This window comes from Pholcus phalangioides, unplaced genomic scaffold, assembly GCF_987345545.1.
Source record: "Pholcus phalangioides strain wild (caught in Gottingen) unplaced genomic scaffold, Ppha-v1.0 ptg000011l_1, whole genome shotgun sequence".
NCBI classification, from domain to species: domain Eukaryota; kingdom Metazoa; phylum Arthropoda; class Arachnida; order Araneae; family Pholcidae; genus Pholcus; species Pholcus phalangioides.
Genome location: NW_028301604.1, coordinates 15740640 through 15767903, shown reverse-complemented (window position 1 = coordinate 15767903; position 27264 = coordinate 15740640). Strand labels below are relative to the sequence as shown.

At 39.2% G+C, this 27264-nt stretch overlaps 2 protein-coding genes across 2 annotated transcripts in view; both read left to right on the top strand.

The window, feature by feature from the left end:
• Nucleotides 1-1364: 1364 nt before the first annotated feature.
• Nucleotides 1365-14846, top strand: LOC149080118 (uncharacterized). The gene is made up of 2 exons (XM_089239125.1): nucleotides 1365-4525; nucleotides 11037-14846. The coding sequence occupies exons 1-2, from the start codon at nucleotides 4292-4294 to the stop codon at nucleotides 14760-14762; spliced, it is 3960 nt and encodes a 1319-aa protein (XP_089095251.1). The 5' UTR covers nucleotides 1365-4291; the 3' UTR covers nucleotides 14763-14846.
• Nucleotides 14847-20753: 5907 nt separating this feature from the next.
• The window catches only part of LOC149080116 (CD109 antigen-like), a 54475-nt gene continuing 47964 nt past the window's right edge, over nucleotides 20754-27264 (top strand). Inside the window, exons 1-2 of the mRNA XM_089239127.1 lie at nucleotides 20754-21017; nucleotides 24289-24469. Coding sequence (XP_089095253.1) covers nucleotides 20845-21017; nucleotides 24289-24469 — 354 coding nt within the window. The 5' untranslated portion in view covers nucleotides 20754-20844. The remainder of the gene's footprint in view (nucleotides 21018-24288; nucleotides 24470-27264) is intronic.

The window sequence follows — 27264 nt, the reverse complement described above, 5'->3', positions numbered from 1 at the left end:
CCAATATAGCGTTCGTTTTCCATGGAACGTGGGGGGAAGGCTCGTTATAACGAGCGTCGACTGTGTAATGTTCCGCAAACGTGGGTGATGAGGATGACAGTTTTATTCCAGACTAGTTGGCTTAAAAACGATTGAAGAAGATTCTCACGCAATAAAAACGCATTTGAAAACCTCATCGTATGAATACAGGAAAAAGTTATTTGGCACGATCTCCCGACATTATTTCTCATATGTTTTATTGACCAGACTGATCATAATATAAAGCGAGCTCGCCTGTAACTTTCTCCTAAGTGATTTCAACGAGGAAGAGAGAAGTCAGCTTAAGTGTCGTATATACATTTTTTTCTTTCTTCGTCTTCTTTTCTCAACAGAAGCCGGAAAAGAATTACATAATAGCATGCGCGTGTGCCACGCGATTTTCACAAATAATTATGTTCCCAATGGATGAAAATAAAATTGTTTGTAAGCTTTAGAAAAACGTGTTCGTTTTGGGCAGTTCTTCTCCTCCTACTTCTTGTAGATACGTTTCAATTTTTTGTTCGCCGCGCGGATTTTCAATGGCGCGTATCACAAGTCGAAGAAAAAATTATATACTCACTAATTCATATATCTATATACATTGAAAAAAAAAATTGACTAACATTGTAAAATCTTATTCGAGGACGAACGCTTCAAAAGTATATAGTAGTATGTCAAGGACAAAAGTGCATGCGTTAGTGGATAGATGAAGACGGTGGCGACTTTCACTCTCTTTTGACCAATGAGAATCAGATGACAGTAGGGGAAAAATGGGGTTTTCAGGACAATAGGCACTCCCCACTTACTCCCCACCAGGACAATAGGCACTCCCCACTTACTCCCCACCAGGACAATAGGCACTCCCCACTTACTCCCCACCAGGACAATAGGCAATCCCCACTTACTCCCCACCAGGACAATAGGCAATCCCCACCTTACGAGTGGATGTCTTCCACTAGATGGCGCTCCCACGCGATAAGGGATGCTTCGATAAGAGGGGTGACGCTTTACTGTTTTTTTTTTTTTCCTAAATCAAATTGTTTTATTGGGGGTCGTCCTTAAATTAAATTTTTATGCCACGTCAGGGATCTTTCCTGGGAGTCATTATTAAATTAGAATTTTTTATGTCACCCTCTGTATACCGGGGCTATGGGGCACTCACGTGATCAACTGTGCCCTACTTTTTTCATCCAAGAAAGCTAATGACGAACAACATCATTAAAATATCGCATGATGTCACATTAGGGGTCGTTCTTAAATTATCGTTTTCTCCAACTTACTTTTTTTTTTTCAAACAGGTTTGATGAGGGCTTAAATTATTAAAAAAAAAAAAAAAAAAAAAATTATCGAGTTTAGCAAATACGATACCAAGGAACCTTTCCCAAATTAAATTTATTTTATGTCACATCAGGGATCTTTCTTATATTGCATCCTAAAATATTGTTTTTTTTTCAAAGAAGTTTGATGAGGGTTTGAATTACTTTAAAATAAAAAATTATCGTTTTTTTTTTACGATGCAAGTCGTTCTTACTTTTTATGTCAGTTTTCCCAAGTCTGACTAAGAAAAGTCCCTAGAAGTTTCCAACGCTTTTTTTACCGTTCTTAATTTTTTTAATGTAAAAAGTTTTCTTCCCACACAAATTAAATCCCCAAGATGAGCTTAGCTGTAAAAAAAATAATAAAACAAGGGAGCAATAAAATACAGAGCCATTTTATGCGAATCAAGTTTTCATTTATTTCAAATAATTTTCTTCTATCTTTGATTTCAAAACATCAAAATCAATCGCATCAAAACATTTTTCTACGACATTGTAATTTTCCACAAGAATTTTTGCGACTTCGCGAAAGTCAATTAAAGTTATAGCGTGATCTGAATATTTGTAATACATGTCATCTACCTGCAGACATTCATGGCCCAGCTGATTGGCATAGCCCATAGAGCATCCGTGACAATCAATAACATTTCCAATGGTAACTGAAAGTTTTTCACTCACCAGTTTAGCGAGAACATCTGTAATATCCAAAGAGTTTGTCCCTTTAGTCTGGATTTCGCGCACACACAATTTGAGATAGTCCAAGCAGAGTGCTTTCTGGATGAACTTGGTGATAACACTATGAAGCTGTTGTTTTTCATCACACCAGAAAAGTTTATCTGCTACGCAAAACGACATCTTGACGATGTTTCCAAAACACTGAAACTTTTCACCGTTGCGATGAATAGGTTGAATGATCACAGCATCACCGCTGTAATCCGCTATCAAATTCTCGGACACTAAGAATGTTCTTCCGACGCGTTGAGACATACTGCGACGGGAGAATTCAGTTAGCAAGCATTGCCACACGTATGGAGAAAGGGTCACACCGTTCTTGCCTGGCTTCACGAGTCCCTCTTCTTCGTAGTATTCGCGTATGTGAACTTTCACTTCCCCGTTGAAGATCGCTACACTAACATAAAAGTTCTCTTCGATGTGGAATATGTTGGTTGGTAGTTGGCTTTTATCGAAGCCACTGCTGCGAGATCTCTTAGCTGGTGGTGATTCTGCCACGGCTTTCCTCTTTGTCTGGACTATTTTCCGGAACGTGAGACTAACGCGAACGTCTTTGACTTTCGAGTCCTTTGGAATCGCGTGACGCCACAGCTGGTTAGTTGGAGGTAGCATTGTCAAGAGGCTGTTGTGCTCGAGGATTCGGTCCACGGACTTGTGCTCCCGACGAGAGAAGATGATGTTTCTTTCAGCGCCCAGGGAGAGGCAAGCGATGGGATGATCTTTCACGAGCTGCGCCTCATCATCGGAGTGAGGGGAGATGCTCTTCTGTCCATCAGAGTATCGGTTGATGACGACGAAGTTGTAGTCGTAACCTGTGATGCTCTCGACCACAGCTTTCAAATCCAATAGGAGAGGCGTCCACGGTTGGGCTTGGAGCTTCATTCCAGAAAATTTGTAGAATAAATCGGGGTCACCGTAGGCTGCGTGTTGGCGGGGCATTGGATAAGTCCTATCACCGAACTTGAAGATGCATTCCTCGGCCGGACGGTATACGATTTCCCTTTCAAGTTGTCGTAGCACAGCATTGGGTTGTTCCAGAACGTTTTGTGCGTATTCAAAGCAAAGACTTGTCATTTTTTTTTTTCTAAACGAGAAGAGTGACAACACATTCAATCCGCAAATCTCACGATAAGAAAAAATTTATGAAAATTATTCCCCAAACCAATGAAATATATTTTTTTTTCTGTTACGCATAAACAAATAATTAAAAAAAAAATTGTAACTATTATTAAAAAAAAAATTAGAAATTAATTTTAACCATCTAACCATTCAGCGTACGCCATGACCTTCCCTCTAGCACAATGACCCTTTTGCAGAGGGTGAAAGCTGCAAGAAACGCTGTTTGTCGCTAGCGATTTAGGAAAGTTCAAGACTTCTACCGTTTTCAAATTAAATCGCTGCTCTAGAAATTTTTTTTTCTGAATGCAATTAACATAAATTTGACTATACTTATTATTTACGCTTACGAGATGAATTTTCATCAATTTATAGTCGAAAAGACCTTCTTCCCATCCAATATTATGGATATTTTTACTAACCCAAACCATTTGCTTAAAATCTTCATCTGCAAGCTCATCGCTAGAAAAAGGTGGCAGATAGAGTGAATGATACACTCTCCCTGTGCCTAAATTGAAGCAAGCCATTTCCTTAACTACATATAGTCCATTTCTAAGCATTATCCCTTCCAGATCAAGTACACAAGAAGCCATAGTTATAAAAAAAAAAAATTCTTACCGAGTGAGATTTGCGGAGAGAGAGAGCGTATCCAAAGCGAGTGAGTGAAGTAAATCTGTCTACCCTACAGCTTTTATATGCGAGTATGTGAATATACTATGTTGGAGTCAAATATAATCAGTACTATTGCATTGGCAAGCGCAAAAAATAAACAGTACCCCATTTGGTGATTTGATAGCACCAAAAAATAATCAACAGTATAACATTCGACTGTATAAAAAATAATCAGTACTACATTTGGTAAGTCAAAAATAATCAGTATTGGCGTGCACAAGTTGAGTCAAAAATAATCAGTAGAGTGAGATTGTCACGAGTACCCAGATGCATGTGAGTCACCGCGATGACCGTCGGCTGTACATGAATCATCGATAACGCTCTGGTCATCACCTTTCGCGATAAAAAGTGTCGTCTTCACACGATCTCTCATTTCGTTTTTGATCTCAATAGAGTCAACTTCATTTCAGCTTTCTTTCTTCGTTCGCATTGGAAGTATGAGTTCTTTCGTGAATTTCGGGATTAATGAAGAAGATCTAGTTAGGTTGTTTGCTGATGAACAAAATTTCATTGATGAATGTCTCAACGATAATTTAATTAGTGGAAGTGAATTTAAATTTTTGGTAGAAGACGAGGAGAATTTCGTCAAACAATGTATGAGCATGAATAAGCGTATAATGGAAGAAGCTGGACCGAGTGGTTATGCTCCAACAGAGAAGAAGAAGAAAAAGGTCAGTGTTTTCTTTTAATTTTTTTTTTATTGCTTTTAAATTTCATTTCATGTCGCGAGGTAAATTTATTTCGACACAAGAATTCAAATACATAGAAAAAAATATATTTTATTCAGTTGTATATGAGTACATCCGCAGACTCGTGAATCAATTTATACATTTGCGAACTGGTGAGATTAACGGCTTTCGTAGTGGGTGCATTTCCGCTAAAATAGCGTATATCGTAGGTTTTATTGCAATACGTGAGAAAAATATTTCCTCCCAGCGGAAGAGAGGAATTACATCTTTCAAAGTCCATTTGATTTTTATATGTTGTTGCTATAAGAGTAAATAATATAACAATCAGTATCGTGAATATGGCGAACATTCTCTTGTGTCTTATCAGTTCTCCATTACTCTCCAATTCGTAGGACCAGCAGCTCGGTAAATCGAATGACGGTACATCCGTTTTCCATGCGATACCCTGCTTTCTATTGTTTTGATCGTAGATCACGGCTTCCACTGTTGTTGGCATTTCAAAGCTCTAACCAAATATGTTTCAAAAATGGGTTTTTTATATAATCTCTCGGAGCTCCGGTTTCTTCTAGCGCTTTCAGGAAAATTTCTTGACCCACCACGGGTGATTTTCTCCGACCGACCACACTTGATATCAAATCGCGAATGTCGCTTCCTTTGATGAGTCTGCTCTTATAAACGATCGAGCCGTTAGAATTAATTTTTAATATGTTCGGATGCTTATTTATATGCATGATAATTTTTTCTGAGTGCCCTCTTTGCGATTTCGGGACAGAAATCAGAGCTATTGGTGATTCGTCAACTTTCTTTTTCTTCTCTTTTTCTACTTCTTGAATTTTCGGTTCTGGTAACCGCGGTGGATTATTCTCGGCGACGTTGATTCTCTTGTTCAGCAGATTCTGATAGAGTTTAATTTTTATAGCTTCGGGCTCCTTGCTTCGCAGTATTTTCAACATCTCGTTGTCCAACTCAGAAAGCTGCTCTTTTGTGGTCACATGACGCGATAACAATTGTTCTGGAACCAGAGCGAATTTCTGTGCGTGCTCCATTATCTCGTGAACAAAGTGGCGAGGGTTTGTATGGCGGCTGGGATTAACTGGAACAAAAAACCTCCTTTCTGAATCAGCACGCGCTTTTTCTCGTATAGCGGCGTCTTTTTGCAGGCGAGTTTGCGAAGTGTATTTCTGTGCCTTTTCAGTTTATTTTTCTGTTTTGAGGATAACGGTATGACACCCTTCAAAATATTGAGTGAGCACTCGCAGACTGTCTTTAATGCTGATTTCGGTAATTTCTTCAACAAATCCTTACGTTTATTCCTCGGACAGGCAGAGAGTAGACGAAGCACTTGTTGCTTCTCCAATGCCATACTTTTAAATAACGGTATTTTTATTCCAACCATATGCTATATGCTATAGCCTTCTTCAGCGCGCAGTGCTTTATCATGCTTTCGTGACGACAACAGTTCGCGCTCACTTCCGGCAAGTCCACAATATTGGGGCAGAGAATGGCATCGAGATTATAAACCTTTAACCCGTACTGTTGCAGTAGCATCCGGCACTTGTCGTGGCCTTTCGCATACAATACGACTTTTGATAATCGCTGCAAATGTTGCTCCAGCATTTCAAAGGGTACATCACCCGCCGACCACGATATTTCGTGTATGTTGTTGGTGACGTAGAGACATTGGTGTCTATCTCTAGGAGATAATTCCGAAAATTTTTTGGGCGGTTTGTATACAGAGTGAAAATTCTCTCTCGAATGCATGAAGCACCACGCCAACTCCTTGATTATGAATGTTCTATCCGACAGCTGGAAACCCTCGACCTCTATCACTGCCGTCATTTTCAAAAATGGAAAGTTTCATTTCCTGGGTTTATAGATATATTGCGTCTGCCCAGGTAACACGTTAGTGCGCAGGCGCATTTCTTCCTCCGTCTCGGGTCGTAAATCTACCATTAAATACGAATACGGTTTTTTCGTGCTATCCTCGAACACCTCGTTGAAAAATTTGATTTTGCTGGGAAACAGCTGACGTCCCAGGTGGATCACTTGACTGACATCTCTTCTATTTTTGAATAGAAACATATACTGTGCGTTCAGAGAAACGTTTCTCATTTCCCGCCCCTGATGAAACACGTTCTGCACAATGAAAATCACAGTCAATTTTCTGTGGTGGCTGTATTTTGTGAAAAGGTTTGCTAATTTTTTCTCGCCGGATAGCTCGTTCATGAGATCATCTAAAATCACCAAGCTGTCTTCTTCCACGCTTTCGAAATTGCTCCCCTCTCGAAATTCCACGTAGTCTTCCATGTCTTCGAACAGGGTCTGATATTCGCCGTAAAACCATATAACGCGCTTCGGGTGAGGTTCTCGAAACATTTCGTTTCTGTGTTTTAATAGTTCTCTGAGAAAATATGTTTTTCCCGAACCGGTAGGTCCGGCAATGAGCACGGTGCTCGGATGTGTCAGCTTGAAAGGTTCCATAGTAAATGACAAAAAAATTACAATGCATTTTTTATTTAACAGAAAAATTTTTCTTTACAAAGCTTGCTACGCGCATATCGTTTTGCATATTAAAACGCGATACAATATTATTCATACTTTCGCCGATACATCGAGAATAGATAAAAAAAATCACATAGTGACCGCACACGGTTGTCTTATCTGATTGTAACATGACGTCATTATAGTCGACGCGCGAGTAGCGTCGTAGAAATCTGTTTATGCGTCCCTTCTTGAAATAGGTGGGCGGGTTCCCGTAAGAGTCGAAGAAATCAGCTCTCGCTTCGTTTTCGATGTAAATAGCCAACCAGTGCGTTCCGGGTTCGTTCTCTCTGTCCGTGTTCACAACCAGTGCAGCGGGATACGCGATCACATTTTCGGGTAAATTATCACTCGCAAAAACACCTAGGAAAGCCTTTCGAGTGTGGGGGTGTGTCGAGAGGGCGTGCTCTATCTGTTTAGTGTTCATCCCGCAAAGTCACACAAGACGCTTCTGGACTTTGTTATTTCCACCAGCGATTCGAATTCGGCAAATATTATAACCGACACCGTCTTGGTCAAGGCTGAGGAGAACTTGAGTTCCACTCGCAGATTACCCTGCTTTTGTAGGTGCACGTGTCCGCAGTCGCTCATGTCGGGTATCAGGTTGAAAGCGAAGAGGCTGTAACCACCGGCTTCGTATTCTTCTCTGCTCACGTCACATCCTTTATCTTCTCCGGGCCTTCCGGTGCCCACGAAGAGTGTGTTGTAGGCTCTGATGACGTGTCTGTTCCTAAAGTCTGGTTGTAGCGACGTGTGGGGGACGGGTCTTCCATCGATAGAAACAGAAACAAAGTTGACGTTGTTGTGCTTGAAGTCGAAGGGGTTTAAACCGAACGTTCCGTTGAATGCTTCCGTGTCCACCATGCCCATAACCAATCGCTTAGGCATGACACCCAGAAATACGTTATCTTGCACGAAACTCATGCTTCCCATGGATATCGAATAGACCTTGCATATCACGCGGTTAATGCAATATTTGGCTGTTGTTTTCTCGAGCGCCATGGCATGCGCTACAGCCACAGCAGGATTCATTCTTACTTTGCGCACAAAAATACTCGCTTGCTCGATAACCACGTCGCAACCCTGAGCAGCAGTGATCAGAAAGAACTCTGGTTTCGATCGAACCAATCTCATCTTCAAGTCCACGAGAGAGAGCATCAGCTTCGGTTGATAGAATATGTCGACGTGAGGCACGCCCATCATTTCAAAAGAATTTTCCGCGAGTTTTGCTCTCTTCTTGGCCCCTTCGTTCTTGGTGAGGTCAGACATGTGACCTGCAGTGTCCTTGTAGTACCCCTCGGCTGTCAGGGGTCCTCTCTTTGCATCCGATCCGTAGTTAAGCAGTGTTTCCAGGTATGCTCGATACGGATAAGTGTGTGATGAGTTCGTGAGCGTTCTCCCGTTCAGCGAGACGTCAATCTGGGAGAAGAGGGAGTGTAGGAAATTATTCGCCGTCGATACGGCTTCGTCGGATTCTGGTTTTGTCACCTTTACTCTGACATACAGCTGAGTGGCAGAAAGGTCTATGTATTCTTCGGCACTACCGGCCACGTGAAATTCGAGTGGGGGCCCCCGAATCACGCACTTGAGATATGGGATGGTACTGCACCCACTCGGCTGATTCTATAGAGGTTTCCGTGGGTGGCACCGTGAACAGATCGGCTTCGCTTTTCAAACATTCATGAGAATTTTCGTGGATTAAAGCCATCGCTGAATATATCGGATGTCGACAGCTTTCTAGCTCTCTTCTTACTGACAGTTTTCTTGACGAGTCTCTTCCTTTTATTCTTTCCTCCGAGCATGGATTTGACTTTACTGGCCGCCCTATCCGTGAGAGACCTTCCGGCTTCCTTGGCACGGTCGCGAGCAGCTATCTTTGCGTCTTTTCCTTGAACGATGTCGTTGGCGAAATCTACGCCCGAGCGTAACAGTTGAGATCCCACGGCCTTGGCACCTCGCTTCAACAGCGGTACGGCCGATCTGAAGAGAGAGCTGAATATGGACCCGAGGCCATAACCTCTTTGCAGAGCGCTACCCTGATAATATCCGAGTCCGTTTCCAGCCTGTGTCAGATAGTAATCGTTGATGCTGTGGGCACAGCTCCGGTACGGCTTATAATGCATGTCGCAGTCTAAAGTGTAGTTTCACTATCACCTTTCCACGTTGAAATGTGAAAAACTTGCCCATGTGCGTCCTTAAATACATGTGAACGATGTCGAAACTCTTTCTGGCTAGCGGCATGTAATGGGCGCGTTCGAAAGACACGCTGACTATATCCCCATCTTGACCGCTAGTTTTCACGATTCTCAGTAGCGGTGCGTAGGTGTTACCCACGACCTGAGGTTCAACCAGGTTGCAGTACACGTACAAGAGATGAAAGTCCAATTTAGGATCCGCTGTGAAAGGGCCGTCGACGATGGTCGGGCCCTCTATCAGGCCGGGCTCGAAACCCAAGTTTTCAGCTATGCCGTGTCTGAGTCTGAGCTTGGCGTCTTTCTTGAGGTTCACCTTCACTTTTTTCGTGACTTTGTTGTACGTCACACCGATCTTGTCTTGAAAATTTTGAGTGGATATGGCTTTGATCAGTTCAGGGGTCGTCTCGTAGAAACCCGGGGCTATGCGACCGGTCTTCATTACCTTGTTACCGACATCGAATTCGAAAGTGTTTGTCTCTTTAGTGATGTTGTGGAACGAATGGGGATAAATTATCTCTGACAGTGCGACTTCCATCTCGGATTCGAACTCCAGGGTGTTTGGGAGTTTAACCACGAAATTCGAGAGCGTGTTGTCTGGAAAAAAGTCCATGGAGGCATCGCTGGGTAAAGTGAGATAGAAAGAAGCCATCTCGAAAATGACAGATGCGTGCGCTGTTTCCGGGTTTTTATAGCACTACCCACGAGTTGAATTTTTTCGGATACCCGCGAAATTTCACGAGGTACTGGACTATTCCTTTTCTTCTCCTCTTCTTCAAAACTTTTTCTATCGGGAATTTCTCTCCCATCTTAACACCGACCATCTCTTCGGCGTAGAAGGTGCCCTTGATTTCTTCCCCCATCAGATCTTTGAGTCGGTAAACGGGAATTTCCCTTCTAACGCACTCGCTCACCACGAATATCTCCTCGGTGAAATTGGACTCGTAACCCCTCTCGAAAGTGTGCTTCGATCTGCTAATGCGCACGTGATCACCCACTTTAAACTTACATTCTTGTTTCTTGGATGTATTCCCATAGAGATTGTTCCACACCTCAGACTCGTTTCCGGGGTTCACGTCGACCGGTCTCATTTTTATAGATCTGTGATACCTGTGATTGTAACTCCACACGAGATCTTCGATCATGTCGATGTAGCGATAAGTATTCTTGGCAGTGAAGTACTTGTACATCCAGTTTCTGAGCGACCTGTTCCACCTCTCCACCACGCTGGCTTTGATCTGTTCGTTCTCCGTAGTGAAAAACTTGATGCCCTGACGCTTTAGATAACGCTGTACTGGCGCGGCTATAAACTCTCGCCCCTTATCGCTCTGTAGCGCCACTGGTTGACGTTGTTGAAAGATGCTTTCTAAAGCTTTGACAACGTTGTCACCGGTCTTTCTTTTGAGGGGTATGACGAAACCATATTTGGAGAAGACGTCGATGCATGTTAAAAGATAGTTGTAACCGTCGTTGTGAATGGCTAGATTACGCATGTCCACCAAATCGATTTGAAATTGACTGCTCAGACCGGCCACTATTGTTTTGTTGCGGGGAAACACTTTTTTAATGGACCTGTGTAACGTGTACGCTCTCTCGCCAGACAACCAATCTCTGATTTCTTTTTTCTTTGATGACTTGAGCACGCGCTTGAGGGCGGATACGCCACCGAAACTAGCGGGAAGACGTGGGTTTCTGTATCTCTCATCCATTGCTTGTGTTAGACTTACGTGTCCTACATTCCCTTTTTATTTGTTTTTCAGGAGCGACACCTATGCGAGACGTGCGGCAAGGAGTTTTCCCTACGTCGGAATCTAAACCGTCATAGGTTGACGCATGGTGAACGCCAGCACAAGTGCATGGAGTGCGATGCAGCTTTTCACCGCAATAGTCACCTCATGCGCCACCAACGCAACATGGGCCACGCCCCCCAAAGAGCACCCCAGCTTGGAGGGGCACCGAGCCATCACCGAGCACCACCGCAGCTAGGAGGGGCACCGCAGCAGGGAGCATCACCTCATCTTGGAGGAGCATCCCAGCAAGGCGGGGAAGCGGCCCAGCCTGGGGCATCGAACCATCACCGAGCACCACCGCAGCAAGGGGCAGGAAGGCAAGTCAGGCGTGCTTTAGGCATGTTATCCACTCACGAACTGACCCCCACACCAGACACAGAGATGGACATGACTACCTTCCTCGACAGCGTGAGAGGGGAATTGACACAGCGCTTGGGGGAAGATATGATCACTCATAGATCATTAAAGTGGAATTTAGTTGCGACTGCTGTGTTTTCGAGGAGGGGTAGTGACGGGGAAGACGAGTTCTGCAGCGGGTATCTCCGCAGCAAGATGCTCACCACTTTAGATATCGAGCAAATCGATGAACAGCTGCAGGAAGCCTTCGATAAGGTACAGCAGGCGACAGAGGATTTCGAGGGCTGTGGGAGTGGGTGGGTGCTCGAGCGGGTGCTCTTGCTTGAGCTGAACACAAGTAGGTATCAACCACTGGGTGCAGCTAGTTACATCACATTGCCAAATGGGGTAGCCAACAGGGGAGCCATCATCAACATCAAGAACCACGACGAGAAATGCTTCCTCTGGTCGGTGTTGGCTGCCCTACACCCAGTGCAAGTACATCCCGAAAGGGTGAACCAATACACGCAGTTTGAGAACGAGCTTGATACCACAGCTCTCAAATACCCGGTGACCCTAAACCAGATTGGTAAATTCGAAGTGTCGAACTCTCTGCGTATAAATGTTTTTGGGTGCGAGGGGATGGAAGTTTTCCCTCTTAGGATAAGCGAGGCGTCATCGCAGACCATCATTAATCTGCTACTCATCAGCAACGAGACAACGGCCCATTATTGTTTAATCAAAAATATGTCTCGTTTGCTATCATACACCACGAAGCATAAAGGTGCTTCTTATTTCTGTAATTACTGCCTTCAAAAATTCTCCACCCGTGAAAAACACAATGCACACATATCGCATTGTCGCGAGCATGGTCCGCAGCGCGTCACTTATCCTAGTGAGGGGGATAACATCATGTTTTACAAAAATCACCATTTCCAACTTCATGTCCCCTACATCATATATGCAGATTTCGAGGCAATCCTGGAACTTGTAGAAGGATGCGATCCGAACCCCTCGTTTTCCAACACCACGCAGAAACATCATCACCGCCCCTGCGGTTTTGCATATACACTTGTGGGACCCGATGGGTTGTATGTGAAAGAGCCCAAAGTTTATAGGGGTGAGGATTGCATCAGTGAATTTTTCCGGTGCATCATCAATGAAGAGCGGTTTGTCATGAGCCAGTTAGATAACCCGGTGCCTATGCGGATGACTGCTCATGATCAAAAAAGTTTCAGCGAAGCCTACACTTGCATGGTTTGTGAGCAACCCCTGGGCGATGATAGGGTTCGTGACCACTGTCACATTACTGGGGCGTACAGGGCCGCACTCCACCAGAAGTGCAATCTCCAACTGCGGCTTAGGAGATTCATACCGGTGATTTTTCACAATCTGCAAAACTATGATGCTCACTTTCTGGTGAAAGGTTTGAGCGAATATCCAAACCGAAGGATCGAAGTGATCGGGAGGAACATGGAGAAGTTTATCTCCTTTTCTCTCGGTCGCTTGCGATTCTTGGACTCAAACCAGTTCCTCAATGCGTCATTAGAATCCCTTGTGAAGACTATGGAGCCCGGTGATTTTCTAAACTTGTCCAAATGCTTCGGGGGTAAAAGTCATTACCTTCGAAGAAAAGGTATATATCCATATGAGTATTTGAACTCGTTCAGTAAATTTAATGACCCAGTGCTGCCCCCAAAAGAGGCCTTTTACACCTCTCTTGGGGATCAACATATTTCCGATGAGGATTATGAGTACGCACATGACGTTTGGAGAGAGTTCGAGCTTGCTAATCTCGGTGATTACCACGATCTGTATGTAAAGACAGATGTGCTTCTCCTCGGGGATGTGTTCGAGCGTTTCAGGAGGCTGTGTGAAGGCAACTTCAAGATAGACCCTGTGCACACGTATACATCCCCTGGATTGGCTTTCAATGCATGCCTGAGGATGACCGGTGCCAAGCTTGAGCTGATCACTGACCCGGACATGCACCTCTTTTTGGAGAAAGCTGTGAGGGGTGGTGTGTCAGTTATCTCCAAACGATATGCGCGGGCAAATAATCCTCTCGTATCCGGTTATAATCCCAGTGAACCAACTTCTTATATTATGTATTTCGATGTAAATAATTTATATGGTAAATGTATGATGGAGTCTCTCCCGGTGAGCGATTTTAGATGGTTGTCACCGAGTGAGATCAGCGAGATCGACTTTTTAGCTGTGGACGACAACGCCGCCAAGGGTTACATACTCGAGGTCAGCATGGAATACCCGGTGAATCTGCACGATAGTCACAATTGTTACCCCCTAGCAGCTGAGAACATAGAGATAACCCCAGAAATGTTGTCACCGTATGTGCAGAGACTCGGTGGCAAACCATCTAAAAAGCTCGCTCCGAATCTGATGAATAAAACTTCATACGTCATCCACTACCGTTGTTTAAAATTATACACCTCGCTGGGGATGAAGCTGACGGGTGTTCAACGTGCTATCGAGTTTACTCAGGAGCCGTGGATTCGACCATACATAGCGTTCAACACCGAGAAGCGAAAGCAAGCTCGGTGTGAGTTTGAGAAGGACTTTTACAAACTTCTCAACAACGCTGTGTATGGGAAGTCCCTAGAAAACCTGCGAAAGCACGTTGACATCCGTTTGGCCAACAACCAGAAGAGCTTGAGGAAGCTCACATCATCCCCAGCGTTCGAAGATTTTCGTATAATCACCGGTGATCTAGCTGTGGTAAGGATGAACAAAATCAAAATTCATTTGGATAGACCAATCTATACCGGTGTGACTATTCTAGACCTATCCAAATACATCATGGCAGATTTTCATTATAATTTTATGAAAAGAAAGTATGGATCCAATGTTGAAGTTTTATTCACAGATACGGACTCGTTCTTATACGAGATTAAAACCGGTGATGTATATAGGGATATGCGGGAGGAGCTTCATCTATTCGACACTTCGAATTACCCCAGTGACCATCCTCTGTTCAGCCTGAAGAACAAGAAAGTGGTGGGTTTGATGAAGGATGAGAACGGCGGCGAACCCGTTGTGGAATTCGTTGGTCTCCGCGCTAAAATGTACTCGATGACCACAGCAGTCGCGGAGAAAAAGACCGCAAAGGGGGTAGTTCGCGCAGTGGTTAAAAAACATCTAAAGCACGAGGACTACTTGGCTTGTCTAAGTAGCAAGGCCACCATAAAAAATAACATGATTAAAATTGCATCAAAACATCACCAGCTGCAGACGGTGGTCATGAGGAAGACGACGCTATGCCCCCGTGATGACAAACGATATATTCTCGGTGATGGTATAAATACATATGCATATGGACACTACGCGATCCCCACGACGTAGTGTTTTGTAAATATTTTTTCTTGTAAATATTATCTTTCTTGTAAATTTTTTTTATTACTCAACTATTCAATGTATATATCTTTAATCATGTAAATAAATGAAAACTTGATTCATATAGAATGACTCTGTAATTTATTATCGTTGTGTTTATTTTTCTTTACAGCTAACTTGGAAAAAAAAAAATGGGGGGGGGGATATATTGAAAACTTTCTAGAAAAGTCATCTTTGAGTAAAAGTGTGTTAAAAAAAAATTACAAACCATAATTTTTGTACGATCCCTATTTAATTTTCTAATGAGTGACGTCATTTAAAAAAAATTACAAACGATAATTTATATACATCCCCCTATTTAATTAAGGGGGGGGGAAACATGTGAGCGCCATCTAGCGGAGGGCTGCGGAAGACATCCACTCGTAAGGTGGGGATTGCCTATTGTCCTGGTGGGGAGTAAGTGGGGAGTGCCTATTGTCCTGGTGGGGAGTAAGTGGGGAGTGCCTATTGTCCTGAAAACCCCATTTTTCCCCTACTGATGACCTTGATTGTGGGATTTTCTAGGATGTAATAAGTATCTTTAATTTATAATGTATGTGTTTTCACGCCTCATTTCAGCTTCCTACAACTTCCAGAAGAAAATATATATATGCATGGATAAGAAAAAAAAGAATTTAAATATATTTTTTACGGGTTTTCGGTATCTAGCTACACATTTTTTTCGATGTACGATATTGGATAATTGGAATAATTTATCGCTAATTAGCAAATGTTTTTATTTGACAGTTTTTGGTAGCATAAATAATGAAATCTTCGGTGTATTATTATATTATTAATCTCAGACCACACGATTCCTAACTGAAAAGTAACCAGAAGAAAAGTCAGTTTTGTGACTGGCTTATGTGATATTAAATGGTATAGTATTAAATGGTATCACTTGCAGAGACTGAAATAGAGTATGTATTTTTTTATTCAATAACAAATATCACAGCTTAACATTTTTTCTGAAGATACTTTCAAGAGAGTCCACACTTTATTTAAACGCTTATATCACCTGAATATTGCAACAGTACGTGATGGTCTGATGGAAATCAATATGGTATGCGTAGAATAAATTTCTCTGAGTTGCTCCAAAATGGCAAGAAACGATTATTAGTTTTTTTTTACTTTAAGATTTAAAGCATTTTATTTCTTTTAATAAAGTTCAGAAGTCTGACTTGTGAAAAAATAAAAAAAAATATTTGACTCTCTCTCTCTCGCTAGACATATAATCATGCACATTTATATTTAAATATTTTTTAAAATCATAATATTTTGTTTTATTTTTTCCACCTTTTATTATCTTCTTTGCATTTTCCGTTGCCAAATTTTCAATTGGTTTAAAACTCAAAGTTAAACTAAATTTTCAATGATTAAAAATTTGATAAAACTCTTTTTTTTTTTTCTTATGCTTATTTTTCGAGCCAAAAGTTATCCAACAATATAAAAACTCGATTAGAAAACCATTAGGAAGTTTATTGAGAATTTAAACTGCTAAGCTCGTGTGAGGAGCTCATGTGTTTGGGACTCGTATTTCGCAAGTGAAAGAATAAAATCTCGTAACATGTTGAGGTTTCTAACAACGTTAACTAGAAGTGATGGCCATTATAAGTAGTCATTAATTATTAGCTTAAGCGGCATCCAAAAAGTTTAAGATAACGAGGCGGGACGGGTGAAAATATACACAATGTGCATTGGAAACGAACAGAATAGATGAAAAGAGCTAGCGTTTCCGAATATAAATGGCAATTTCACTTTTGTATCTTCACCATGGGAATGATGATGCGAGATCTAAACAGCAAATCATTCGCTTGATCACCGGTGCGAAACTCTTAATGAAAGAAACTTTTCAATATGAACTACATCACGATCAATGAATGAATATTCTTCTCACTATTTATTCGCATTCGCGTCTACAATATTGAAAGGGTGGGAAAAAATAGTTCTCTTGTAATATCATACTTAACTTATTTATCCCTTTCAGACCCTGGTGCCGCAAATGTGTGAGACGCTTTCTCTCACTGTAATTTTCTCTTTTGACTTCAGGGAGTTGAGCCCTGACTTGAAGGATTGCGTAATTTTTGAGTTAGAAATATGGCAAATATGAACTTTGGGGGGCTTCCATCAGAGGGCAGCACTTTGAATCTGAACTTTCAGGGTATTTTTTAAGATGGCTTCCAGGAAAAGTTCCTCCCGGAAAAGTGCGATTTATTACATAAAATTTAGCAATAAAATTCTTGAAAAAAATTGTATGAGTGAAAATGAATATACCATCTCGGCTGAAAAAATTTGAACGAAATGAATAATTTCTTACAAAAAAATAAAAAATAGAAAAAATAAAGATTTGCATTTTTTTGAAAATCAAAAATGCAAAAACATTTTGAAAATTATAAAAAAAAATGAATGCCCGGTTCTGAAAGGGTTAAATTTTTTAAGAATTTTCGTTTTATTACTAGAAACTGAAAATCTCGGATAGATTATTAAAATCAAAACCACAGTTGTATGCTTCCTTCAGATCTTGAGCGTACTAATCATGCTTGGTATTGGAAAAGAAAAATCTAAATCAAAACAAAATGGTATTGAAAGAATGGATTTTACTTTATTATTGTAATTAAAATGACTCGGAAATTACCTTATCTGCTAAAAATTGATGTCACGAACGCCGACTCTGCTTTACAGCAGTTTACATTCATTTCCGTTTTCCGTCAAATTGAAAATGAAATCTGGGGATGCAAGAAGGAAGAGAAAATACATTATTGAATTTATATATATATATGTATATGTATATACATTACAGGGTGTTCCAATTTATAAAATGCTCAACAGGCGTTACAAATTTACCCTGTAGCAGCTTTGAGAGTGGAAATACAGTGTGTCACAAAATAAAAAAAATCTAAATTTTTATACGGTCCCCGTGTGCTCAAGAATCTAATTATAAAGTTACTGCCCTGTCTCTCCTAATGTCATTGAAAAAAATTTCATGTCTCTAAGTGCAATATTCGAAAAAATATTCGAATTCGAAAAACGGAGGAAATTTGTCAAAGAATGCGGAAAGACCTGAAAACCCGCGTTTTCCCGCATTTAACGCTGTTCTTTTCCAAATTTCCTCCGTTTTTCGAATTCGAGAGAATATCGCTGTGAATATTGCTCTTAGAAACATGGAATTTTTCGATGGCATCAGGATACACAATACAATAACTTTGTAATTGGGTTCTTGGGCACACGGGTACCGTATAAAAATTTAGATTTTTTATTTTGTGACACACTGTATTTTGACTCTCAGGTTCTAGCTGTATCAGGTTCTAGCAAATTTATATGATCGGCTATAAATGCTACCTAGTAGCAAATAAGCAAGCTTTTTAGTAGCATGTGTATCAAGGGCCTTTCGCTTGCTCCGTTACGACTGAAGAATCAGCAAAAACGTCCCGTCTGCCTTACAATTATGACTTTAATACCAGATAAAAAAAAAAAAAGTGATTTTTTTTTTATCCATACCGGATCAAATCTGTATGACGAACAAGGTACACATTTGATGTGATCTTTGGTAAAAAGTTATTTTTGGTCTCTCATTTTATGTAGTTTTGAAATGCATAGTATTTACTAAGCATCTGTGTTCGCCAATACGCATATAGATGTGTGATTTACGCATCAAAATTCAATTTTACTCCTCCAAATTTTGTTGAGGAGTAAAAATGCTTCTTGAAATTTTAAATAATTTTTAATAGAGCTATTTCTCTACTCAGTAAAATCACCAACGAGTATTTTTCTGAGTATTGTTAGGCAAAGTTTACCTACTCTTCCACAGTTATTTGTCTGTTTTTCGTAGGAAAAAATACCCCTCTTTTCACAAAATCACGCCATAAAATTTAGGAGAAGAGTGAAATTATTTTTTCGGACAAGACTGCAAAGCATGGTACTCGTAGAAATACCAACTATTGAAATGTTTGAAGTGTCAAATAGTTGTCGAACTTACACGAAGAATGTTGCGCTCAATAGCTACTGCTATGTAAATATTGTTTCTGTAATGAAACGTAAGTCTCAGAGAGCTGGGACTGCCCTTTTGCAGTTCATAATCTCCTTTCTGAAAAATTCTTAAATTCATAGAAAAGTTGTTACAAGGATACGCCATACACTATCTTGATTTTTTCGTATGTTTTCGTTGACATTTTACTTAAGCAAAAAATAAAATTTGATTGCTGTATATTGTGCTTAACGTAAATACCACCCATTTTGGATGGTGGCCAAATGAGAATAGTATCCTCTTTTGTAACTGGTTTCCAGTCGAGAATAACTGTATCTTGCTTCTGAATCAAAGGGCCGAAAGTAGATCAATTAATTTATTAAATTCCCGTTACGGCAGTTCTTACACCATCCCAACCCAAAAATCAGTCTCATTCTTTATCGTACAGCCCCCGTAGATTGGAAACTGGTTTGTAAACTGTTGTTGAATCATAATTTATAAAGGGAACAAAAGATAATTCTCTGTTTTTTTTCTGATACCAGCATGGAGTGGAACGAAAAATCATGCATAACTAAACTCTAAAATCCCTTTGATCATGTGCAATCATTTCAAATGTTGGTAAAAGATTTCGTCTTAATTTATTTGAATTTTCCGCATCAGGTTATAGTACGATAACTTCTCGAATTAGTTATAAAGTTCGTTTAAGAGGCGAACTAATTGAAAACGAATGAACTCTCGATTATGAAAAAAAGATCAGAATGCTTCACGGAATGCGAAATTTTTCTGATTTAACTGTATCGATTAATTCCTTTAACCCCTTTACTACCACGGACGTAATATTGCATCCAAACGCCAGTGGAATAAATTCAAACAAGTTGTCTGTGTTTTTTTCCTCTCTCTCTCTCTCTTTTCATCATCATGAAGCTTTATAGTAACCCTATCTCAAATGAAGTTGCTTTTTCTTTCCCTCCTTTCTACGCTCCTGTTAATGATTTTTTTCTACACATATAATGTATCTTTCTATTATATGCATGTAAGAGCGAAAGAGAACACGTAGGGTGAGGGTGAAAAGAGACTCTCTAAAAACTCTCTTATCTATTAGGAAGCCTAGAAGTACTAGCGGGCTCATCACTAAGAGTGGTAACCGTTGTGAGAGCACGGTGATAGTCGACGATGCCTCGGAAACAGTAAAACAAATCGTTAAAATTTCACTTACATCACAGAGACGAGCATATTTAATAGGCGTCCAAGTACCAATATTAAAAACAGAAAATAATAATTCGAAAACTTTTAAAAAGAAATAATGGTTCAGAATACAGTTTATGTATAACAACAGCGATGCGTAGCCATCATACACGCCGTTACCGAGCACAGTGACGTCAGCATTATCGCTTGATGAGTCCGCCGCCCGTATCTTTAGACGCTATATATATTATCTACCTTTATCTATATTATACTTTTTACTTTTATATATATATTTTTTTCTCCTTTCTTTTTCTAACGTACGATTAGCTTAGGACGAGGTTCCCGAATTTATCGCCGATTTGTCAAATAAAAATAATCCAAAATTCTTGCCAAAAGCTTGTGCGTGAAGTGGTTCAGAATATGTGGTGGCACAAAACCTTTTTTAGCTTCAATAAATCAGTAAGCCGTAGAGTTGGAAAAATTAATATATATCAACTTGTGTGTGCGTGAAATCAATCGGGGTGTGAAGAAAAAAAAATGAAGCACGACCTATATGAATAACATTGATAAATGACTAAATGCTCATTTGAATTTTTAACATTCAGTGTCAAGATTAGGTTAAGGTCGGTAAATGTTTTTTTAGTTTCTGCATAACAGGAAATAATATGTAGTTTATTTTTGTTAATAAATTTTATATGTTAAATTGTTTGCTTTTCAACACGACATTTTTATTATTATATTTGGAAATGACAGATTTGTTGAATAGTTTGATTTTTTTTTTCTTTTGCAAATTCTGTTTCATTTCAGGCAAAGGAGATGTCTGAATTTCGCTTATATTTGTTGGGATCCATGCGGTAGATTCATGCGTCTTTGTTCCGATGTGAAATTCACTAACCAATCGTCGAGATGAAACTTTCATCTGTTTTATTTAGTCCTATAATTTTTACTGTGATATTTACGCAGCAATGTCAGTTAGCATTTTGCTACAGAACAAGTATCTTGACGGCAGACGGAAAACCATCTTCTGGTTTTGAAAATGTCTACATCTATAGTGAAGCAAAGAAGTCTCGTAATGAAACGTGAGTTCTTCTTTCATTGTTAAATCAATATGTCACACTAAAATCGAAAAAGGATTATTTTTGATTGAAAAGTTAAGCCAGGTAGATGACAGAACTTGACTTGAAAGAAAACAGTATTTTTAACGTTTATAATTTCCTAAAATGACTTTTGAGAAAACGCCTTTCTTTTGCGAGAGCGCTTATCGTAAAAATACTGGGTATCCTGTGGCGACACATAATTATAGAATTTTATGTTTTCTGTTGTCTTACATATTATGTCTTTGCAGGTTGTTCAGTGCCGATCAACTTTTTCAGTTTTTCCTTTCCAAACAACTTGTCGTACCTGTCAACTTTGTTCGGAAACAAAAAAAATAAAAAACAAGTAAATTTGTAAAACTCAAGGCAATTCTAAAAATGTTTCTGAGATGAGATAGACGCACTCTTTTACCCCATTGAAATTAGACTGGTTTTTTATATATACAGTAATTAACGTATGTAGCTGATCAGATTTTTGTGGCCATGGTTACATAAGAAATTTTTTTTTAAACCATGGTTAGTATGAGTTTTTATGTGACGTTATACTCCAACTCTGCCAATTGCCATCACCGGAAAATGTTTGTAGGGCTTGAGTTGTTAATTCATTTATCTTAGCCGTTTTAAGAGAAGCCTTGAATCAAAAATATGTATTCGACTGAAATTTATTTCCCGGGCTTTCTCGAAATTTTCATTTTGGCATCAGTTAAAGTCACATTGAAGTTTTGATTTGACATGAAGCATAGCTAGTTTTTCTTATGGAATTAACTCAAATGATTAATAGTTCTTGTAACTATCAAATTCGTTGGATAGCATTGATTGTGATGTTGCGCTTCCGAGAAATCTTTACGCGACACGCGTATTACGTATTTGTGCACTTAACATTAAGACCACGACCTGGATGTCATTCATTTTCATCCGCATGGAAAAATAATCATTATTTAATGACCATAGATAGCTATCGCTTTTGTACTGTATGGGCGAGTAATAGAAAAGTAGAAGTAGTTTTTGTCTGGGGTCTGTGGTGCGGAATAGAGAGACTGAGCACCAAGGTCTTTGCTTCCTTGTTTCACTCAACCACCACTTGTTTGTTGTCCTTCAGATAATAATGTTTCTGATTTTAACTTTCTCTGATGCGTGTGTGAAAAATACTTTTAAAAGATTTCATCGATGATTTACATAAGAGGAAATCTACTCAAAAACAACTACTTAGTGCATTCAAATATGTGCAAGTAAGAAAAAATTACGACGCGAAGTTTCCCTTATAATTTCATCACGTTCAATCAACCTATAACAGTGTTACATGTAAAAAAAATTGGGGTAGGCTGTGTCATAGACACGACCGCAAGTTTTGATATGAATACGTTTTTTGAGCCTTAAATCGCGTGGTAGGTGCTACCGTAATGAAGTTATGCCATTATCATAGGCTTTGTCTTTGGAATAGTTAACAAACGATACCAATGTCGTCTATTTTTGTTGTGAACTGCTCGAGATATAGCGGAAAACAATTTGTTAAGAATCAGGGCAGCGGGCCTGGTGCCAGACTGGACAAGATATTGAAACCGAAATAATGTCATTGAATGCACCTTTGCAATGTGCATCTGACGATACCATTGCTTTTGACTTGCGTACTTGCTGAGATATGAGCGTTTAAAGAATTTCATCACGCAACTTTTTGCGAATGCTCCTAGTATCGTCAGATGATTTATAAAAGGACTATTCCCGTAGAAAAAAACAATCAAATTTTTCATAGATACCGCAAACGAGGACTATTTTGGCCCTAGCATTCTTCTCTGGCCCAAAAAGATAAAATAACAAAACTTACTCTAATACCTGCAGAAAAAAAATGTTCGGAATTAGTTTTTGCTAAGTAGCTGTACTAAGCAAGGCATCGGATAGTTCACGAATGGCCGACTAGGTGGCAACAGTGGTTTTGTATGCTGCGATTAAACGTGGTTTTTTTAATCTCTCAAATTTTAAATTGTGGGAGTTTGAATCCAGCTTTTTCAAGTTAGGTAGGTTTCTTATTAGAAACACAATTTAATGCTTTTAATTTATACAAAAAATAATTTATAATTAATGGCAATAATAATTTATAATTAATGGCAATAATAATTTATAATTAATGGCAATAATAATTTATAATTAATGGCAATAATAATTTATAATTAATGGCAATAATAATTTAATAATTAATGACAATAATAATTAATAACTGAAGAATGGTTAAAATGTCCCTTTAATCTTTCGTTTTTTCTGAAAACATTAATTGAAAATTTAAGCTCTGATAAAAAAAACTTCAAAAATACGTCCTACTTTGGCCCAACATTTTGATGGGCAAAGTAGGTCGTATTTTGGCAACCCTTGGTAATTTGTTTGCTTTGTGAGTACACTTAAAAACATAATTATGTACTGAATAATTATGTTTATTTTGTTTTAAATGTCTATCCTATTTCAAGTTTTGTTTCCAGACTGGAAAGAGAGATAGCGTATTAATACAAGCGTTAGCATCGAAGTCGAAGTTATGCACACTACAGCAATGACCACCTTCACAAAATTGTTTAGATACAATTAGATCTGTTGAAATAACTCAAAGGCAAGCTGCAGATAACTTTGAAATACCTCGAAGCACCATTAAAAACAAACCAAACTAAAAAATGAATTTTTTAGCAAACCAGGATGTCCCAAGGTTTTTAGTTCCGAGGAAGAACTAGCTAGAGAGCATTTGCTAGTCACGTTGACAAAATGTGTGATTATGGATTCCTAATAATTAAGCCTGTTAAAAGAGTTTTTTTTCTGGTCAATTTGTAAGATATAAGATTTTGAATAAAAATTAAAGAAAAAGCATGTGGATATTGCTAATTTTATGATCAATACAAGTTGAAATATAAGGTTTTTTTTTCAAAAATTTAAGTTTTATTACGAGATTAGTTCAAGAAATACCCTACAGTTTTTTGTTTAATGCTGTAAGATAGGAAGTGGGCTAAAGTTACCCACAGACAAGGGTAACGCTAACCCAAAATGTTTTTTTTCAATTAGCTTAAGTTAACAAAAAATCTGTTTTTTATTTACATAATATGAGATCGCCTATCGATATAAAAAAAAGGTTACCAGAATTTAAAAATAGTTTATATTTTTTGTTTATTGGAAAGTGAATGTGAAATTTTTTTTAAAAAAGGACCAAAGTAGTCCGCGTTTAAGGTTGCATGATTTTATAATAAACTTGAGTGTTATTTATTTTTTTTGACAATGTTTTCAGGCTTTATATGGTCTTAGCGTCCAAAATGGTTAGACCAGGTCAAGTTTATCGCGTTACTATTTCATTGCCTGCAAGTCAACAGTCCCTATCTATCCATGCGTATTTGCAAAGAAATGGCGAACAAATCAGCTCGGCGTCCGAAGTCGTTGATGCTGACAGCGTTGTAACCCTTCTCATGCAGGTCAGTACTGAAACAACAAAAAATAAAGTTTAGGGTCAATCATATTACATAGGATCATCTAATAATCAAATTCTTGGAATTTCTAGATTGTTTACTGTCGCTTTACAATGAATTTAAAGTATATGAAATATATTTGTTGACTTGCAAAAATATCAGGAAAACAATTGAATTCGATAATAATTTCTACTCTGAATGTAAATTTGGTTTGAATACAATTCATATCTTTTACAATGAATCTTGGATGCAAACAAATAAAATTTAATTTAATATTTTGCTGTAGTACAGAAAGTACCGTAATTTCATGCCTATAATCAATGGCAGTAGCACAATCTGCACATACATATTTCCTTACTTTCGGACGAAAAAATAAAATCATCCTATAATCCAAACATGCGAATTTTCAGTAGTTACTTGTATCATCGGTAATGAAATTGTTTTTTTAGATTTTTTTGTTTTTGGTTTTTTTACTCGCATAAGCCCTTTCATGCCGTGGAAAAAATTTTGAAATATTAATTTTGACTCCACCCTGTGTCAGAAAAGAAGCTGTAGATGTTACGCAGCTGTCTATAATCCACACTTAGAAATGTGGTTTTTTTAATGTTTAACAGCGGATTATATTATACGCAGAAAATTACGGTATGTTATATCTGGGGGTTCCCCCGTCGAGTCGAGCGAAATAAGTAGCATCCCATTCTGGAAGCAACTCGAGGTATTTTTGAGACCCCATATCTCCATCCATACTGGAGTTGTTCAGATATCTGAAACTTGACATATTCTACAGCTTTTTACAAACTTAAGTAAATTACCGAATTTTACTTTTTAATCATTTGTAATTCATGAGCAAAATTTCGTTATTTTGACACTGACACTCTCACCTATCATCAAAAATCTCGGGCCTCAGAAACATGAAATTTGGTATGAAGAGATAGCGTTTGAGATACAAAGTAAGGAAAAATTAAAAAGTCCGTAAAATTCCTCTCAGGATCGGAAATACTGGAAAATTCCGGATATTAGGAATTGTGGCAAAAACAATACCAAATGATTGCGAAATCGGCAATTATTGTTGAAATTTCTCAAATTTGGCTGAGAACGGGAAAAAAGGGTTTTTATATACATATTTAAATTTCAGTAGTGTTGATTTTTAGTACTGTGTCAATATCTAAATTCAGTGGCACTTTCGAAAACAAAAATTTCATTTACTATAGCACTAATCAGGACTGTCTTAAGAGCAACATAGCCCTAAATACCCATGTCTCGCATCCCCCCTAATATCTGTGTGCCTACTTGATTATATACTTACTCTTGAAAATTATAACCCGATCTTTTCAACGCGAGACCCCTTTCCATTTGAGGTGCCCGGGTAGGCCTATGCATTAAGATGGCACTGACTCTAATGCAGGCCCCGCAACTAGATACTTGGTCAGCCGGGGTAAGTACGCATTTAGACCAGTGTTTCTTAACCTTTTCTGCCCGTGGCTCCCCTGTCTTACCCAGAGTCTTCGACCCTCATCTAGAAGCAAAATCCCTTTATACATATTGAATTGATTTTTTTCAGTGAATTTATACTGAACGAAAATTTTGCAAATAATATTGGCCTCCAGACCACTGGTCTAGAATTTATTGAGCTCCCCGCTAGTTCGAGTTCTATTCAGGGCTGTCCCAACATCATGGGCGCCTTCGGCAAAGTGATGCTATGGTAGTCCCATATTTGGCTGGAAATAAACAGCCTACATATTTCCTACTTATTTTCAAAATTTATTGTACTATACAAAATATCATAAGGTGGGGTCACTTATGGACATGAGACCCCCGGGCATGACCCCTCACAAGAGTGGGACTGACAGAGCTGCAGTCCGGGACCTAATATGGTTTTCATCATTTTTTGTTTTCACACTATTTTTAATGTAGTGGTCTGTGAAAAATGTAGCCGGGGGCCTGCGGAAAACCCCATCCTAGGGAACCTGCTGCAAAATGTAGGTGGTGAAGCCTGGGTGGGTCCATACCCCTAAGACGACCCTGGTTTTATAGGTGGTTTTGTTGGATTCTGTAAGTGTATAGTCACTAATATAAAAGCTTTATTTCTTCACACGTTAATTTTTCTTCTCAGCTCTCTGCAGCCCTCCAAATCACCTGTCATTGCCCCCCTTTCTCCATTTTCTTCCGTGGCCCCCCTTAAAGTATCCCAGTAGTTGTTGAGAACCACTGATTTAGACGACCCCTCGTAATGCTGAAGAACAGGTTAAACGGTTAAAATTGCGCCCTATATGTCCTGCGCCCGGGACACGAGACCCTCCTGCTCCCTCTTAGTTGTAGGCCTGCTCTAATGTCATTGATTTATTTTCCTAAAATCACACACACACACATTTTTGAAGGCAAAACAGCCTAATTTCAATTTTGTTTCATGGGAATGAATGAATCCGGAAAACATACAAGATGTTTTCTTATCATCTTTCATATTATCTTCGTCCACGAGATTTTGGTAAATACTACGAATTCAATTTAGTAAATACTACGATGAAACAAACTGGACATATTTTGAAAAATAGGGTTGGAATAAAAAAATTACTATAGTGGCGCGCAAAATAAGGACCATGAGGCATGGTCGTAGCGGAGGGTGAAAAAGGGTATCCGGTTTATTGAGAAAATGGCCGAAATTTATGGAAAAACATAGTAAATTGTTTTGCTTAACCAGTTTATTCTCCCTCCCCCGAAATACCAGTTCCCCTTCTGAATTATATTTCTGGCCTGTCATCCGGTCACCCTAGTATGAATGCTACAGTTTGTGTGCTTCAACA

Coding starts and splice junctions, on each gene's coding strand:
- LOC149080118 (XM_089239125.1), top strand. CDS start 4,292: ATGAGTTCTTTCGTGAATTTCGGGATTAATGAAGAAGATCTAGTTAGG. Junction 4,526..11,036: donor CAGAGAAGAAGAAGAAAAAG/GTCAGTGTTTTC, acceptor TTTGTTTTTCAG/GAGCGACACCTATGCGAGAC.